The sequence below is a fragment of the Neodiprion virginianus genome, chromosome 4 (assembly GCF_021901495.1).
Source record: "Neodiprion virginianus isolate iyNeoVirg1 chromosome 4, iyNeoVirg1.1, whole genome shotgun sequence".
Lineage (NCBI taxonomy): Eukaryota > Metazoa > Arthropoda > Insecta > Hymenoptera > Diprionidae > Neodiprion > Neodiprion virginianus.
Genome location: NC_060880.1, coordinates 12,865,984 through 12,882,914, shown reverse-complemented (window position 1 = coordinate 12,882,914; position 16,931 = coordinate 12,865,984). Strand labels below are relative to the sequence as shown.

Here is a 16,931-nt window from a genome sequence, read left to right as displayed (position 1 = left end):
AGTTTTGTTGGCTAGATGCTGTTTGTTTTGTTTTCGGCATCTCACCCCACTGCAAACTTCATGCGTATACTATTGTTATTATAATCTTTTTTATACTATTGTTATTATAATCTTTTTCAACTGTTGCTACTTCTTTTTCATTTGTTCAGAACTTTTTTTATTAGATAGAGATTATCTCTCTCTTCTAGAATACCCTAAATATCTAATATCGCTATATAGCAGCAATGTAACATTTGTCACTTATACCGAATTAAAAAAAAAAAAGACAATTGAGCGCTTGATACCGCTTAGCTTATTTTGAGAAGTAATTATTTATTTATCTTTGAAACTACCAGTACCTGGTAATTTATCAATTCTCACCTCAGCTACTGAGCATTACTATTTCTTTATACTTTTTCCGATTAACTAATAACTGTTTCTTCACTTATTATCTCTGAATAATTAATTGTAGTAAGTGTACCGCGTGAGCGATTTTATATCGCTGCGCGGCATCACGTGTCGTTCTTTTGACTTTGGGGTATTGCGCCGTATTGAATAACACCTTTTTCATTATTTTCTTCGCTAATACCGCTGATCGTAGTTGTCCGTAGTCTCTCTGGATTGTTGTATGCTGCGCATCAATTCTCTTGAGTATTACTTTTTTTAATCACGAAATTATCTTTTGCTGTTCTGAATATTATTACTCTTCGTCTCGCACTGACCGCAAACTAGAGACTACGTATTATCTGTTAATTTCTATAACAATAATTATCTACCTGCTTATTTGGCTAGTTATATCAACCGACCTCATCCCGCTGTGATTCAAATAATAATTCACCTGACCTTTTCCCTTGAAGTTACCCCGTAATCAATACAGTCCCTGCACCTGTTATATTTCTGATAACTCTGGTAATGCGATCACTATCACAATTTTTGTACTTCGCATGTGTCTTATAATTCTCGCCGTTTTCATAATTTCTCACCCTTCGAGTGCCTATTTACCGTCTCGCTTCTTATATTTTACGGCTTGCGTTATTAATGCTTAATTTAAATACCTTAGATGGTGGATTATATATTTCTCTGTTCTGCTCAATTCTTGTAAAACCGTATTAATTATTACCTATAGAATAATAGTATCGCGAGCCTACGCACATCTCTCGCTTATTCTAGAAACATCCTGTTTATTTGCTAAGTCTCTCGCTTAACTTTTCTCTGGCTGTAAATTAATTGTTTCACATAACTTAACTGTATCTAAATCTCTTCAGTTATTCGCTTGTTATTAAGGTGCCGCTGACCTGGATCTAAAAGTTGTAATCGATCGAAGCGCCCTCTGCATAGGTTTCCTCGGTTCCAAACCATTCGAAGGTGGTACTCTCCACCGGGGAGTAGCGCAACACAATATTAGACAAAACGCGGTCGGTAAAAGGCCTGAATCTGAGTCGGTAACAATACCACCAGAATTGACCCGAATTTTGCATGCAAATGATGACGTCATGTGTGTAGCGATTGCATCACGACCGAACTGATTATTTTGATAGTTTTACGGTGAATATAGCAAATTCAATTTATTGTTCCGTGAAACACCCTTGAATATGGGACATTCTTTGACGAATCGGAGAGATTTAGATAAAAATCGACCGACACAAGTTTGATGTAGCTTAAAATTGTTTCACGGGTTCTATATCGAAAAAATAGGGATACGTATTCGAGGATTTTTTTATTTTACATATTTCGTAACATAGAGGGGATCGAAAATTTGATAATTTGGTGTTTTCTGGCACGGAGAACTCATTTTCAAAAATTCATAACGCCGGCTCTGTTTGAGCTGAAAAGTTCGTTTTTTCAACCCAAAGCTAATAAAATAAATTTTAATGCAACAATTGTTTCATTTACGATTATTCCGAAATTTATATTGTTATAAATAATTAATATGTTTAAATCGATTTTTAGCAATAGCCTTCACCTCGTAGCGAGTTCTCAGCACGACCATCGTATTCTCCATCAATTCAAAATACGTTGTGGATGAAAAATTTGACGTAGAATACGATGGTTATGCTAAGAACTCGCTACGAGGTTGGGGCAATTGTTAAAGATCGGTTAAAACATATTAATTGTTTATAACAGTATAAATTTCGGAATAATCGTTAATGAAAGAATTGTTGTAATAAAATTCATTTCATTAGCTTTGAGATGAAAAAAACGAACTTTCCAGCTCAAATAAAATCGGCGTTATGAATTTTTGAAAGTGAGTCTTCCAAGCCAAAAAACACCAAATTATCAAATTTTCGATCCCCTCAATTTTACGAAATATGTGAAATAAAAAATCCTCGAATACGCATCCCTATTTTTTCGGTATAGAACTCGTCAAGAAAAATTTCAGCTGAATCAAAAATGTGTCGGTCACAAAGGTGTTTGGTTGTAAAAGAATGTCCCATATACATTAAAACATATCGCGCAATATTAATTTTACACAGCACGAAGTATTTTCAAAATGATTTCATAAATATCACCATTCACCATTTGTAAATATTTGGAAATATGTTCGAAAAATACGATTGAAAGAAAACGGGTACGAATCGTTGTGGTCTCGTTTTATGAAGTTACGCCATCGGTCCCCCCCCCCCCCCCCCCCCTCGCCCAACTCCGTCTCTCCTTGTCGGCAAACTTGAATGGTCATGTTTATTTTCCGTCCGTGCATTACATTGTATTCGATTATTCGTTCAGTCTACGGATAGTGACTGTGCGCGAGAAAAAAAAATCTTTGTGTCGGCAGACGACTGTGGTCGAACATTTTATAATTGCAAAATAAAGAGTATTTCTCATTCTTCTTCAGAGGTTTTCTATGAGGTACATACATGATTATCTCTGGTGAGTATTTATACATATATATATATATATATATATATATATGTACATTATACAGTTGTATAAAACGTGCACCCCGACTTACGTTTTTTTCGACTTACGCCGTCAATGCCGGAACGACCCATAGCGTAACTTCGGGGTATTACTGTATTGGAATCATTCTGGAATTGTACATCGCTTGTTACACACAACTCTACTGACAATAATGAAATAATTTTATGTTCGAAGCTATTTTACTAGTGAAAAGGGTTTCAAAAAATGATTATATATAATATTGTAACACTTTATTCATGTTACTATGGATATATGAAACAATTGTTGACATCGACGTTGAGGATTATTTTTATACCCTCTGAGATATTAAATGCAAGGAAATAGTATCTGAGATTCGAGGTAACTATGAAGCTGCGGGTTGTGCGAAACAGTTCCTTCTCCCGGTTGTTGGGAGTTTCTAACATCCTTTGCGAAGTAATGTAATTCGAACATAGTTCACCACTCCATGAAGATATCCTCGCGGCATGTGACATTGCGTCCGTCTAACGGTTACGACGGATTAACCTGTAAAATATAAGCGTGTTCATTTGGTTGTTTCGCTTTTTCAATGCAGAATCCATAACATGATTAGTACTTGTTGATAAAAATATACTTTGGCAGAGAATTCGTGCTCTCCCCTCCTTATCATATAAAGACACATACAAATACATGGGTCCTCTTCTGTTCTCTTACAGCCATGTGTCGGCGCCATCTCACTATACCCAAAAATGTTAAAAGTGAATGGTCGAATCTGACGAAATGGAATAGTGTGATTAAAAATTTTGATCATCTTGAATAATCCGAAAAGTTGAGATAATTCTTTTGAAATTAAGATATTCATTTTTTACGAATCACTCTAAATTTCACCGTATTCAATATTTTACTACCGATAGCAGATATCTAATGTATGGTCATTTGGAATGAATATGAATGGGAAATTCCTCGTCAAACCCGACGGATTATTTGTAATCGGAAAGATTTTTTACAGAATGTATAAAATGGTAGAAGCCTCACCAAAAAATGGTACCATTAAACAATTCGTTCGTTAATAACAATTACAATGTTCAATGTTTCCGGATAAACCAAAGTTTTTTACGAAAGCTTATCCTCTCTGCTCGCGAATGTGCTGTGAATAATTTTTCTACGTCAAGTAGAACCGGAGATAAGATATTTATTCTTCAAGTTTGCTGCGCGCTCATTTTGCAACAAAATTGAATGACTCGGTGCTTTCGGAAAAAAAAATCGTAGAAATAGGTTTTGACTTTTTATGCTCACATATCACTTCGAAAAAGCTTTCATTGTTTTGGAAAATACGCGGTCACATTTTGTCAGAATGATATTTCTGACTCAAGAACCTAAATTTCGTCCCAACTGACTTTTTATGGTTTACATGATGAAATAATAACAGTCGTAATATTTATTTTCCTTAAGATTTGAAATTTCTCGCATATTTGCATCGTACTTAGGGTATATGTCAACACGTGTAAATTTCTCCAATTATCGGAAAAGAAAATTACCGTACGATTATAATAATTGAACTCTCCGAGCATTCGAATCTAGGCTCCGATAAAATTGTGGTATTCGCAACGAAGCATTCAGCAATTCTCATGTTCTGCACACTCCTAACGAAAAATCAAAATGATTATATATGAAGAGAACAGAGAAAAGAAAATTTGAAACACGTATACAATTTGGTTACTCAATATTTTGAAAAATGTATAACAGAACGATGATCGAAACAAATGTCAACAAAACGACGATCTTTCGAACGCCACGCTTTCGAAGACAAGACGATTTGTTTTCTACATTTTTTTTTCTATACTATGAAAATGCTGGAAGTCCCTCCCCACTCCTCAACGGTGTACATTTTCGTAGAAATACAATGAGCATCATGGGTACAGTGAGAACAATCTGGGGCGAGTGTTTCCATACTTATGAACGGTAGTGTATATTCATTTGAAGAAAAAAACGGCAATTTCTCAAATAATGAATTGAAAAATCTGAAAAAATTCACGCAGAGTACCTTTTAGTAGTACTGCGATGTAACCAATTATGGGGCAGATCTGAGATGGTCGAAAAAACGTGGCCGAGTTGACGGAGAATCCTTCCTTTTCGGGTTAAATTCCGAAAATATCGATTTTTGGAAAAAAAGGTGGGAACCAAAGTTGTTCAGAATTTGATTATCAACAAGTTTGTTGCTATTCATTTATGCCATTAAGTTGAAAATAAACGAGATAATGGAAATATTTCGAATTTGTCGCTTTTTTCAGGTTGAATTCCAAAAATCTTGATCCTGGAAGAAAAACTGTAACAACTAGACTTGTAGAGAATCAAAATTGATACAACTTTTGTTCCGACGGTTTTTCTGTAAAATCAAAACCGGCCGAGTTATTCAAGAAAAACCATTTTAACCTAAAAAAAACCATTTTTCGAATAAACGCATAAGCATGATTTGGTCGCCATTCTGAATTTACACTCCCAGTGACCCCCCCGAGACAGCTGTGAAAGAAAAATTTTCGTAGAAATTATTTACAAATTAGCCGGGGAATTTCGATATCAATTCTGACGATGACCCAAGAAATTAAAAGGTTGATCGAAACAGAAATCCGAAAAAATTAAATTTCCATTTCTTTGAATGAAAAAAGACGTTTTCCCGAAAAATTTCTTAGGAACTGTCGACTCCAATTTTGACAAGGATTCGCCCTGTCAAGTATTTGCTGTGAATTACGAATCACCCTGCATAGCAAGTGCAGATTTGACAGGATTCTTGTAAATGATATGTATAATTGCATAACAGAAATTTGCAGTATAAAACACTTACCATTGCAACGAACGATTCGTTCGTCGGCGCGTCAAATTCAACCTTTTTTCGGTTCAGCCGTGCGACGTAACTCATCCATTGTTGCACTCACAAGATTATTGTTGTTTGTAACAAATATATGTATACACACTGGCCGCGTGAAAATTTGCACGTGATTAGAACTTGTGACACGGCAAATTACCAAAACACTCGCGTTTGCTTCGTTCGCCGCGAAAAGTGAATGTGGACGGTACGCGAGGAAACGCAGAAGTGACGGCCGCTCGGATAGTGGGGACAGTGGGGTGTGAGGGATAGTACTCGGAATCCGAAGAAGTTGATTCCTTCGAGAGTTCCAAATTTCTGTGAAATCTTATAGGATTGTGCCGGATTTGATGTACAACAGTAACACATACCCTGACTTTTCGTAGGTCGTATACGATGCAGAAACCAACCCAAAACTCGCTAGCGTATCCGTAGCGTATACCATCTACGAGAAGTCACGGTATGTAGTTTTATAACGATTTTCACCAAATGAGTAACATTCAGGTAGTTCGTCTAATGTAAAAAAAAATTTTGGTAGCATCATTCAGAACTAGGCGTAATTGACAAATGAAACGACGCAAATAAAGTATGAAATCCTTATTTGTTGAGAATTAAAAACAGAAAAAATTGGCAAGCAGATTCTTCATCAGAATTTTAACAAGGATCGGCCCTGTAAAATATTTGCCACGAATCTTGAACCGTTGTATGCAGTAATTGTATGTATGTACAATGACATAGATTTTTTGCGGGATGTATTTCTAGTATTGTTAAACACATCCGGTTCAGAAACAATTTCGCGTATGTATCAGGGTAATCTTTAAAACAGGCTCGGACGATTATCAACCGGCTCCCCCCCCCCCCAAATTTGCTATAAATAAATAAATGGTCTGTTCAAGAGTATAATTTTTTATCTCAACCCTAAACCCTCACGCCTATACTTGCGTGTTTCCTGCAATTTCGGTATTTATTTTACTGCCGCATCTAATCTTTCGGTCAATAATCTGTAAGTATAACAATTTTGCGGACATTGATGCTACTATTAGATGAGGATATCCGGAGCGTATATGGGGCATTCTATGTCAATTATTCGCCATTTACATCTGCCTTTTCGACGAACAGGAATTCAAGGATAGGTATTTTCGTTTTTGTTAATGATTTTCTATCAAATCGATGAAAAAAGGTAGATTTAAGTGGTGCGTACTCGATGTAGAATGCCCCAAAACCCTTCAATAAAATAAAAAAGAATAATTTTCTTTGCGGAACTACGACTCAAAACGAGAAAAGAAACAGTATGTTATTTTAATATCGGGTTTTGGAAAAGCCATGAGCATTTAAAAAAAAAATTGTGCGATATTTTGATAAATTTATGGTGTTTGGGTGGGTTGAGACAAACATCTAAAATATTTCAGAAAGACTGCTTTTGGCAGGTACAAAAAAGTGTAAAATTTTCAGTAGAATAAAAATTCGTCGAGGTCACGGGTTGGTCGGTTTCGCATGGAATGCCCCGTTCACGTATAGTCGGGCCACGTGTGATTACGAATAGTTACCGCGATTGTGAACTGATATTACCATTTCCCAACGATGCCTTATAATATGCACGAATTTCTAAATCTAACGGTTATTCTGAGTGAGTTGTACATTTTTTCGTATCCACCTAAAAGCCTATGCTCTCGTCGGCACTGCAGATTGTTGCTTTAGCAGAAACATAGGACGTGTGCGTATTACCATGTCGTTTTATCATCTGGTACCGCTTCGGTCGACTACAGCGCTTCTGGAGGTTCAACGTTGAACTAAATTACAGACTTCTCGTGCATCAGAACGGGCTCCTGTCACCTGAAAATCGCCCGCACAAATCGTGTCATATTTACAGCAAACTGACTGGTGCTATAGGTTTTCCCGGATTACGTGTGTGTTTTTGTACGTCTGTATCTCCCTGGCAAAAGTGAAAGAAATTCTGATATCGTACAAACGGTGAATATTCAACAAGTCGCTAGCCCGATCGGCCATCTTTGACGCGACGTGATTTTATTGAGTTTATCATTATTTTTATTAGACGTTATCAGTGATCTGCGATAGTAGTGACTGAGATACAGACGTACAATTTTATTCAAGCTATCTTTTAAAAAATTTCCCAGTCAGATTCATACCCCCGTTTTATCAGGATTTGTGCGGGCGATTTCCCCGCTTCTGACGTCACGAAATATATATAGGACATGCCAGGTCAGCGGGACCTTAATATTTCTCGCTTCTTGGTCAATATATCTGATACCATTTCTGCTTCACCTGTTTCTTATTTTATCTATTGGATTCAACCCCCCCTATCATTATCTTGTCTATACTGAGCAAGCTGTGCAAAACCGTCGTAGAACCTGATCTTGTCTTTAGCTATATCTTTTCTTTTGATTATCTATTTTCTGACGCACCTGCATCTGGCGCCCAACAATCATATTTTTCTCTCTAATTATATCTCAATAACTAATGTGTTCGCGCAACTTTATTATTATTACGTTAGTTTGTAAATTCATAACAGTAAATATTTTAGTTTCGTTATATTCGTATGTTGTACCTAATTACCACGTATAAGGTGAATAAAGGGTCACAACAACAGATTTACTTTCTTATTTCACATTACAATTAGTTCAGCGTTATAGTGATTCAAGTTACGTACGTTCGCTTGGCCGGTGAGGGCGCAGCGCAAGTCAGTTAGTCTCGAGCGCTCGAATAGGTAGGACGTGTTAGGTTTTCCTTTACCCGCGCGTGTCTATTATTCTGTTTCGCGTAGTTTTAAGATTTATGCGTTTAAGTTGGTCTGGGGAGATGCGGTTCACCCTCCGGTTGGACCGGAGGTGCCCGTCTCCGGGGTGACCGTCATCGCGGCGACATACATTGTCACCCGAGCACTTCAGCGTTGGTTTCCCGAAATGTCGGGACCGCTGTTTGCATGGCATGGGGCCACCCTGACGCTTCCCCTTACCCGCTTCCACGTTAGCGTTGAAGGTTGCGGTTCACGGTTTTCTCATGGAGGTTTCAGAAGTTGGCGATCATCGAATGATCATTCAATCTAGTTGACTAGGAACGCACCAGCGACTGTATCATCCTGTATTATGATAATCTGATTTGGAGTTAATAAACATTTGTGTTGCTTCGGCTTCTCCCTCTGCACCGTGAGAGTTTTTATGCGGAAGCAAGCGTCTTGTCTTTCCCGCGAAATCGTGTTATTTATTAATTCACCCTCTCACTCACTCATCCCATCCCGATCGAAGTTAGAGAAGAACTCTGGTCAAACGACCTAAACATAATGATTCAGGTCAGTAACTGCGCCGTAGGGTAACCGTCTTTAGCCCTTGCAATTATCGTCAAGATAAAGTTAAATAAATAAAAATAATTGGTTACAATATTTATATTAGGATGATTCAGAAAAAAAAATTTTTTTTCTTTTTTTCCAAACAGGTTCAAAAGTTTCATTCAGGTATACAAAGACACCAGTTAAAATTTAAGATTTTATTATTAATATTAAGGGATGGGTCATTACACTTTTCGATTTTCCATAAGAATAACATAGGATGAATGTTGTTTGCTTCTTCTAGTTTTTATAAGTAGCTAACGAAGCGTCGTACAAAAACTTTGAGGACAAAGTTTTGTATAAAATTGAATGCTCTACAAAAAAGCTTCATTGTCAAAATTTCGTAAAACTAACTGTGTCAAAGTTACAGCTTGTCAAAAGTTAAGTTACTTATAATTTGACCTTTTTTGAATATTATAGAGTAACTACCGATCTTATGAAAAAGTGTACATGAATTTTTTTTGTAAAGCATACACTCGACCTTAAATAGATGATAACTGATAATTCATTTTTACAACAATGAAAAAAACCTATCTTGTACCATTAAAAAAAATAAAATAAAACGAGGAAAACAATTTCAGAGCAAATTTCTGCTAAAAATTTTTTTAAAGAGTATAATTTTTTCATTGTTGCAAAAAGTAATTAACATATATACGCTTCGCGGGCCAACCCCCCTAGCGATTTGGGCAAGTTCGGGTCAGTTCTGAATAGGTTAGGTTAAGTTCGGGTATTTTTATTATCATTTCCACACCACTATAAAGGATTGTGGTAGATAAATCAGCGCGTTTTTTTTTCTTCACGTGGTATCCCCATTAGGCCTAATCCACTGTTATTGCTGTATTGTAAATTTGAAATAGGATTTGGAACAAATTCCAGGACCAAGTAGTACAAGAATAATAAAATAAATATGTGTGAGTATCATACTATATATCATACTCATACTATGTATCATACTCATACCGTGTAGAGTAAATATTCACAAAATGTCTTTCCAAACAATATTTTGTATATTTGTGTATTCATCGGAATCAATTTCTACAAACAATTTTTCTGGGTTTTGACATCAGTAGTGTATATATAACAATTCTGGACCACACAATGGGGCGCTCCCCCCTAGCCCCCCCCTCCCCCCTAGCTCCCTCCTCCCCCCCTGCCCCTAAATCCCCCCAGCCCTAAATTCGCGGCGGTACCCTCCTCTCCCCCCGTTGATCATTTTCGCGGTTTGCCACAAGATGGCTATTTTCATAGGATTTGACACACACACACACACACACAAAATAAGTCCTGTCGAGACTTGTTTGGCGCCGGAAAGCCGCGCATAAGTTGGATAGGATAAAAACCTGCTAGATCTATTGAAAAAATTCCAGGAAATTGCTCTTTGAGATGGTGCCGACAATGAACTTTGCTGGTGGTAATGCACTTAAATCAATCTGGGGCAGTGGGAGTGGTCCCATAAAAATTCCTCGCACAATATGCGTGTCGAGACTTGTCCAATAGAAAATTGTAGTGGGGGTGGGTGGTATATAGAACGTACATCTATCGTGATCGTCATTCTGTTCTCATCGTATTCTCATTGTGAACTGTTCTCGCTTGTGAAATAACCTCGAAACGCGATGGATCTAGCAAAAGTTAACCACGTCAGCCGCCTGGAGAATCTGCCAACCAAGAAGATGTCGGAACTCGAAATTGGGGGAGTGTATGACGTTATCGGGTTACGACTGGTCAAAACAAAATTCGGGGTGCGTGTTCTGGCGACGATCGAAGGAGAATACAACGTCTCCTTACTACCGAGAATCGTAAGAGTTCTACAAAAAGATTCCAGTCAGCTGACTGAAATGTGTAGCATGGCCAGGGAATATCATCTGCCAATGAAATACCTTGGTGAAGAATTCAACAAGTTTGAATTTTCATGCGTTTATGTGCCATAAATGAACTATGCGACCCCCCTCTACTTCCACAAAATTCATCCACGAGGGGATAAAAGCGGGTGTGCTGGATTGAATTGTCAGTCTTCCACATACCATCCGTCAGTATATAATCGGGCGCAACATTCCCACTCCTCAACATGGCGATGATCCTAGAGGTGTAATGTTTTATTGGTCATAACATGAAGTTTGTACCAAAGGAAGTCGCAGTCATGAATGTAAACGGATCGGGTCTGGATTACATCATTTTCAAGCCGCCCTATGATTTGGCAAGCTTACCACTTGAATGTACAGCTACCAATGTATGGTTGACACACAATCACCACGGAATATCATGGAATGCGGGCAACAAATCTCACGAGGATGTGACGAAGATTGTGAGTAAAATGGTTGGACATGCGCGTTACGTATACGTCAAAGGGGCGGAGAAGGAAGCATGGCTCACGGAGATCGTCGATGGTACAACGAGGGTTATTAATATGGAAGATTTGCATATCATACCCCCTGCAATGGAAAAATTGAGGTATATGGAAGCGGCACCGTGGCATGACGTGAACCATGGATACTCTCCAGCGAATAACCTCCAGCAAGCAGCAGCGCCAGGCTCAATTTGGTATGATGACAACTCTGAATACATCCCGGTATACAATCGTGCCTTTGAAAATGTGCAGCGACTAAGAAGTTGGTATTCGAAGGAGTGTACCAGCTCCCTCGAGAAATCCTTCCATCTGTACAAAGAATTGGACGGTTTAAGGGCAATGATGTCCGAGGATATAGCTTTTTTAATAAAGAACTTATTCGCACGTTCGCATCAAACTCCATCAATGATGCGTGGGATAAACTACCAGAGAATATGAAAATGGACTACGTCATCGCAAGTTTCCGCAGATGTAGCATACATTACACACCAGGACCCGATGGCGATATCGTGGATGGACCGAATCCTCTAATTAAAGACTGTCTAGGTTGCAATGGTGTGTATAAATAATATGGACAATATTTACCAAAATAACAATAGAATTTATTACAATATATACAATTATATTCGGGTTTATAGTAGAATATTCAATAGAATCAATCTCAATTATATCATAGCTTATACATAGAATTAAAAAAATTTACTATTCGATAAAATTAAAATCTAGAAATAGGATACATTACAAATATATATCTTTATAACTTTTACCCATTCTCGTGCTAAAAAATGTAAATGTTATGAATTTTTACTTGTGAAAAATATATAATCAATAATTGTGAATTTAGCGTGGTTTATTCCTTAAAATAATCCATAAAATCATTATCGTTATCCTGTTCGCTAACATTATCATCATCATCATCATCATCATCGCTATGTTCGACATCTACAATTATTACGATAGTTTCATTCGCCCATTTTTCTACAATTATTTCCATACATATATCAAACTGCATGTGCACATACCATCCGGTCAAGGGTTGGCAAGACAAGATTTTTCTCACGCCAAACACTGCGTACTACCAGCTTTTCGTTTGCCGATTTTTTTCTCGTTGCATACCCCACGCTAATATGGTTGGGGATGTGCAGGCTCCAAATTGTTCGCTATGAAGAGTGGTCAAACCCAAAACTGTGTGTACACATACCAGCCGGTCAAGAGCGGGCAAGACAAGATTTTTCTCACGCCAAACACTGTTCGCTACCTGCTTTTCGTTGACCAATTTTTCCTATATAAACTCAACGCAACCGATGCAGACTCATCAGTCTTACACGATACATGCAAGTCTGAAGTTATACAGAGTTCAGCTTATATCAACGTCAAAGTCATGGTCGTCGAAGCGTATATGGGACTTGCAGAGCAGATAGGGGGGACGTACAATTTGCTGAGAGAGCAACCACCCGGAGAAGAGAATGACGCTGTCATCAATCATTGGACTGATATTGGAATTGCGAATATCCAAGTTCTGCGCAATATTTCCATGCAACGAAGAACAAACGTTGGTGCGAAAATACGGATCCAACATACGATCACACTCCTACAATCTTGGGTGACAAAGATCAGGCAGTTGCAGCAATGCACGGTGGTGACGGGTGGAAATATCGGTACTCCTCCGGGTGTACAGTGGGACGACGTGGATAGTGCTTTTGCCAGCCGAATCAGAACGGGGGTTGTCACAAATCTCCGTCATAAAAATTTGGACGCCTTTCTGCACAATGTGCAGCGCGTCGTCACCGAGAAGTTAGAGCTGATACTGCGCGAGGAGGGAAATGTGGAGGTTGACCTCGTATTATCGTGCAAATTCGAAAATGCCAAACAACACGAGATCTCCACCGAAGTTGAGAGCTTCAACACATCCAACGTGGCGATCCTTCTCCCATCGAGCGATATAAATGGCTGGTTTACACGTAAACGGGGTGATCTGCTATCAAAGGTGGAAGATTTCGAGCAACGCGATTCCGGCTGGAGTATGATTGAGATCCTTAACATCGCTGTAAATATCAATCGCTACCAGCCTCTCGCCGCGGGGGCTTCAACATTCGTCGAGCTGCCCCAAGACATTCAACGGAAGAGAGCGGTGGTGAACGTGAGGAACGAGGACGAAAGATGCATTCTCTGGTCCGTCATAGCAGCCCTCCACCCGGTCAAGATCAACACCTAGTAGGAACACATGATAGGACTCACAACTATCGTCGCTATATTTCCGAGTTGGACTGTACAGGTATCAAATTCCCTGCTACTCTACATGATGTGAAAAAGCTTGAGAGATTGAATAATTTGCGAATCAACGTATATGGGTTAGAATCTCAAACTTTTTCACATCATGCAAAATCAAATAAAAAAGTCATCGTGCCAATTTATTTGAGTAAAAATTTGCATAACGTAAACATTGACACGATCCATCTTCTAATGGTTGAGAGTAACCCGGAAGACGATATGACTGGTGAGTTTGCACCGAGATTCCACTTTGCTTGGATTAAAGATCTTTCCCGATTGGTGAGCAACCAATTGTCTAATCATGATGGTCGACTGTTTTTATGTGACAGATGTTTGTGCCACTTTAGCGTGAAACATGCCTACGACAATCATCGACAAGATTGTATTATGCTAAATAAAGTACGCATGGATTTTGCCAAGTGGAAAGATTTAGTATTTTCCAATTTTCAAAACAAAGGCACCGTTCAGTTTGTCGTATACGCCGATCTCGAATGTATATTAATCCCCGAACCCGTAGATGAGTTTGAAACTCGTGAGACATGTAAAGTTCAAAAGCATGTCCCGCACAGTGTGGGGTACTACGTACATTGCGCGTACGATGAGACATTATCGGAGTTCCACGGTAAACGCGGTGTCGATTGCATAGATTGGTTTATGAAACAGATTAAAGATTTATCAATTCAAGTAGAGTCACGCATCAAAAACATAATTCCGATGAAGGCTCTTACCCAAGTGCAACGCGATCGTCACATGCGCGCAAAGAATTGTTATATTCGTGAAAAACCGTTTACCCCTAAGGAGAAGAAGTGTTACGATCACTGTCACTTCACGGGTAAATATCGTGGTCTTGCTCATAATCGGTGTAATTTGAATTTCAGAGAGTCGCACACAATTCCAATAGTTTTCCACAATTTGTCCGGTTACGATTGTCACTTTTTGATAAAATCCCTAGCGTCAACTTTCCCCGGTAAAATTACACTGCTACCCATAAACAAGGAAAAATATACATCCTTCACGAAACCCGTCAATGGAACAATGATGCACTTGAGATTCATCGATTCTTTTCGATTTATGGCTAGCAGCATTGATAAACTTTCCACATATTTGATCGATACCGATAAACGCATAACACGCAAATTTTATAATAACTCAGTTCAGTTTGATGACCCGCAGAGGCGTTTTTCCCTATGAATACGTCGATTGTTGGGGGAAACTCGATGAACCGCGATTACCTGCAAAGAAGCATTTCTACTCGCACCTCTGCGATGCAAATATTTCAGACACCGATTACGAGCACGCGAAAACTGTTTGGGAGGAATTCCATTTAGAGTCATTGGGAGGCTATTCAGATTTATATTTAAAGACCGATGTTCTTTTGCTTGCCGATATTTTCGAAAATTTCCGCGCTAGCTGCTTCAAAACATACGATTTAGATCCGTTGCACTACTACACTGCACCGGAACTTGCTTTTGACGCGATGCTCAAACATACTTATGTAAATTTGCAACTTTCAGACAACCCTGAAATGGTGTTATTCATTGAAAGAGACATTCCAGGCGGCGCAGCACAATCTTCTAATCGACACGCTCGGGCCAATAATAGATTCATGGAAGATTTTGATCCTAGTAACGTGGAATCATATCTCGCGTATTTTGACGTGAATAATCTGTACGATGCAGCTATGAGCGTGCATTTACCAATCGGTTCGTTTGAGTAGGAGTATCAGCACATCGATATAACAAACCATCCGGACGATTCGCCGATCGGTTACTTTCTGGAGGCAGATTTGGACTACTCTGTGGAACTCCACGACGATCACAAAGACTTACCTCTTTGGCTCGAACATTTTACCCCTCCAGGTAGTAAAAATGCCAAACTCGCGACCACCCTTCACCCCAAGACAAAGTATACATTGAACTATAGAAATTTGAAACCGTGTTTGAGTTGAGGATTGAAATTAACGAAATTGCATAGAATTTTGAAGTTTGCACAATCTCCATGACTCGAGCCGTACATCACTCTCAACACAGACATGCGTAAGCAGTCTAGGAATGAATTTGAGAAAAACTTGTATAAACTAATGAACAACGTTGTGTTCGGCAAGACTATGGAGAATGTTCAAAATCATAAAGATGTTAAATTGGTCACAAAATGGGTGGGAAGAGGTGGTGCGAGAACGCTTATTGTCCGAGCAAACTTTCAGAGCTGCACCGTATTTGGCACTGATATGGTTATTATTGAAATGAATCGTGTCAAAGTTCACTTCGCCAAACCTATCTACGTCGGCGCATCAATTCTCGATCTGTTAAAAATCTTTCTCCACGATTTCCACTATAATTATATTGAAACCAACTTCTCGAACAAACAAGCTAAATTGATGTATACCGACACAGACAGCCTTATTTATCAATTCAATGTGCCTAATACCTACGATATCATCAAACGTGATGTAGATACAATGTTTGATACCTCTCACTATCCGCCCGACAATGTGTATGGTATTCCCCTTAAAAACAAAAAACAACTAGGGCTAATGAAGGATGAAAATAATGGTAGAATTATGACAGAGTTTGTGGGACTGCGAGCAAAGCTGTACACATTTACTACTATGGGTGAGGATGGGGAAAAATATGACAGTGGCGTAAAAGTGAGTAAGCGTGCGAAGGGTGTGAAAAATTCATCGATAAATAGCTTCACGTTTGATGATTATAAGCGCTGTCTGACGGCTTACCAAGAGTCGACTCTTCCACAGTGTTTAATACGCAGCAAAGAACACGAAGTAGGCACGATCGTGAAAAAAAAATTGGCTCTGAGTTGGCCGGATGACAAGCGGCAATTGATACCTGGACAGACCGACACCGTACCTTGGGGGCTTGTCCCAGCCCCCCAATAGCTATAGGATAAAACTGTAGACGTAAAATTGATGTAAATATTTGATGTTTGACGCCTTGGACGATCCACCATCGGGCGAAAACGTTTCACCATCAATACGATATTGAATGGATTTAAAAATGTGAATTCATATACTTAACAATTATTTATTTATTATCACTAACATATCGAGAAATTATTCATATTTATTCGTTGACCACAAGCAAATTTTTCAGAAAATGAAAAAAAATTTTCGGGAAACGAAAAAAAGTTTCCAGAGAATGAAAAAAAGTTTTCGAAAAATGAAAAAAAGTTGCCAGAAAACTGTTACGTCCTCCAGACTTCATATTCCTTCCCCACGCTCTTAGTTACCTTACGCTCTG

At 38.6% G+C, this 16,931-nt stretch overlaps 1 protein-coding gene across 4 annotated transcripts in view; it reads right to left on the bottom strand.

Annotated features, from left to right (window-relative positions):
* Positions 1–16,931, bottom strand: part of LOC124303006 (transmembrane protein 8B-like) — a 498,471-nt gene that overhangs the window by 160,651 nt on the left and 320,889 nt on the right. Inside the window, exon 1 of one of the 4 annotated variants that reach the window (XM_046759672.1) lies at positions 11,489–11,630. The exons of the other annotated variants lie outside the window; for them this stretch is intronic. Within the exon in view, the coding sequence (XP_046615628.1) occupies positions 11,489–11,547 (59 nt within the window). The 5' untranslated portion in view covers positions 11,548–11,630. Of the gene's footprint in view, positions 1–11,488; positions 11,631–16,931 lie in introns of those variants that run through there. 4 annotated transcript variants of the gene reach the window in all.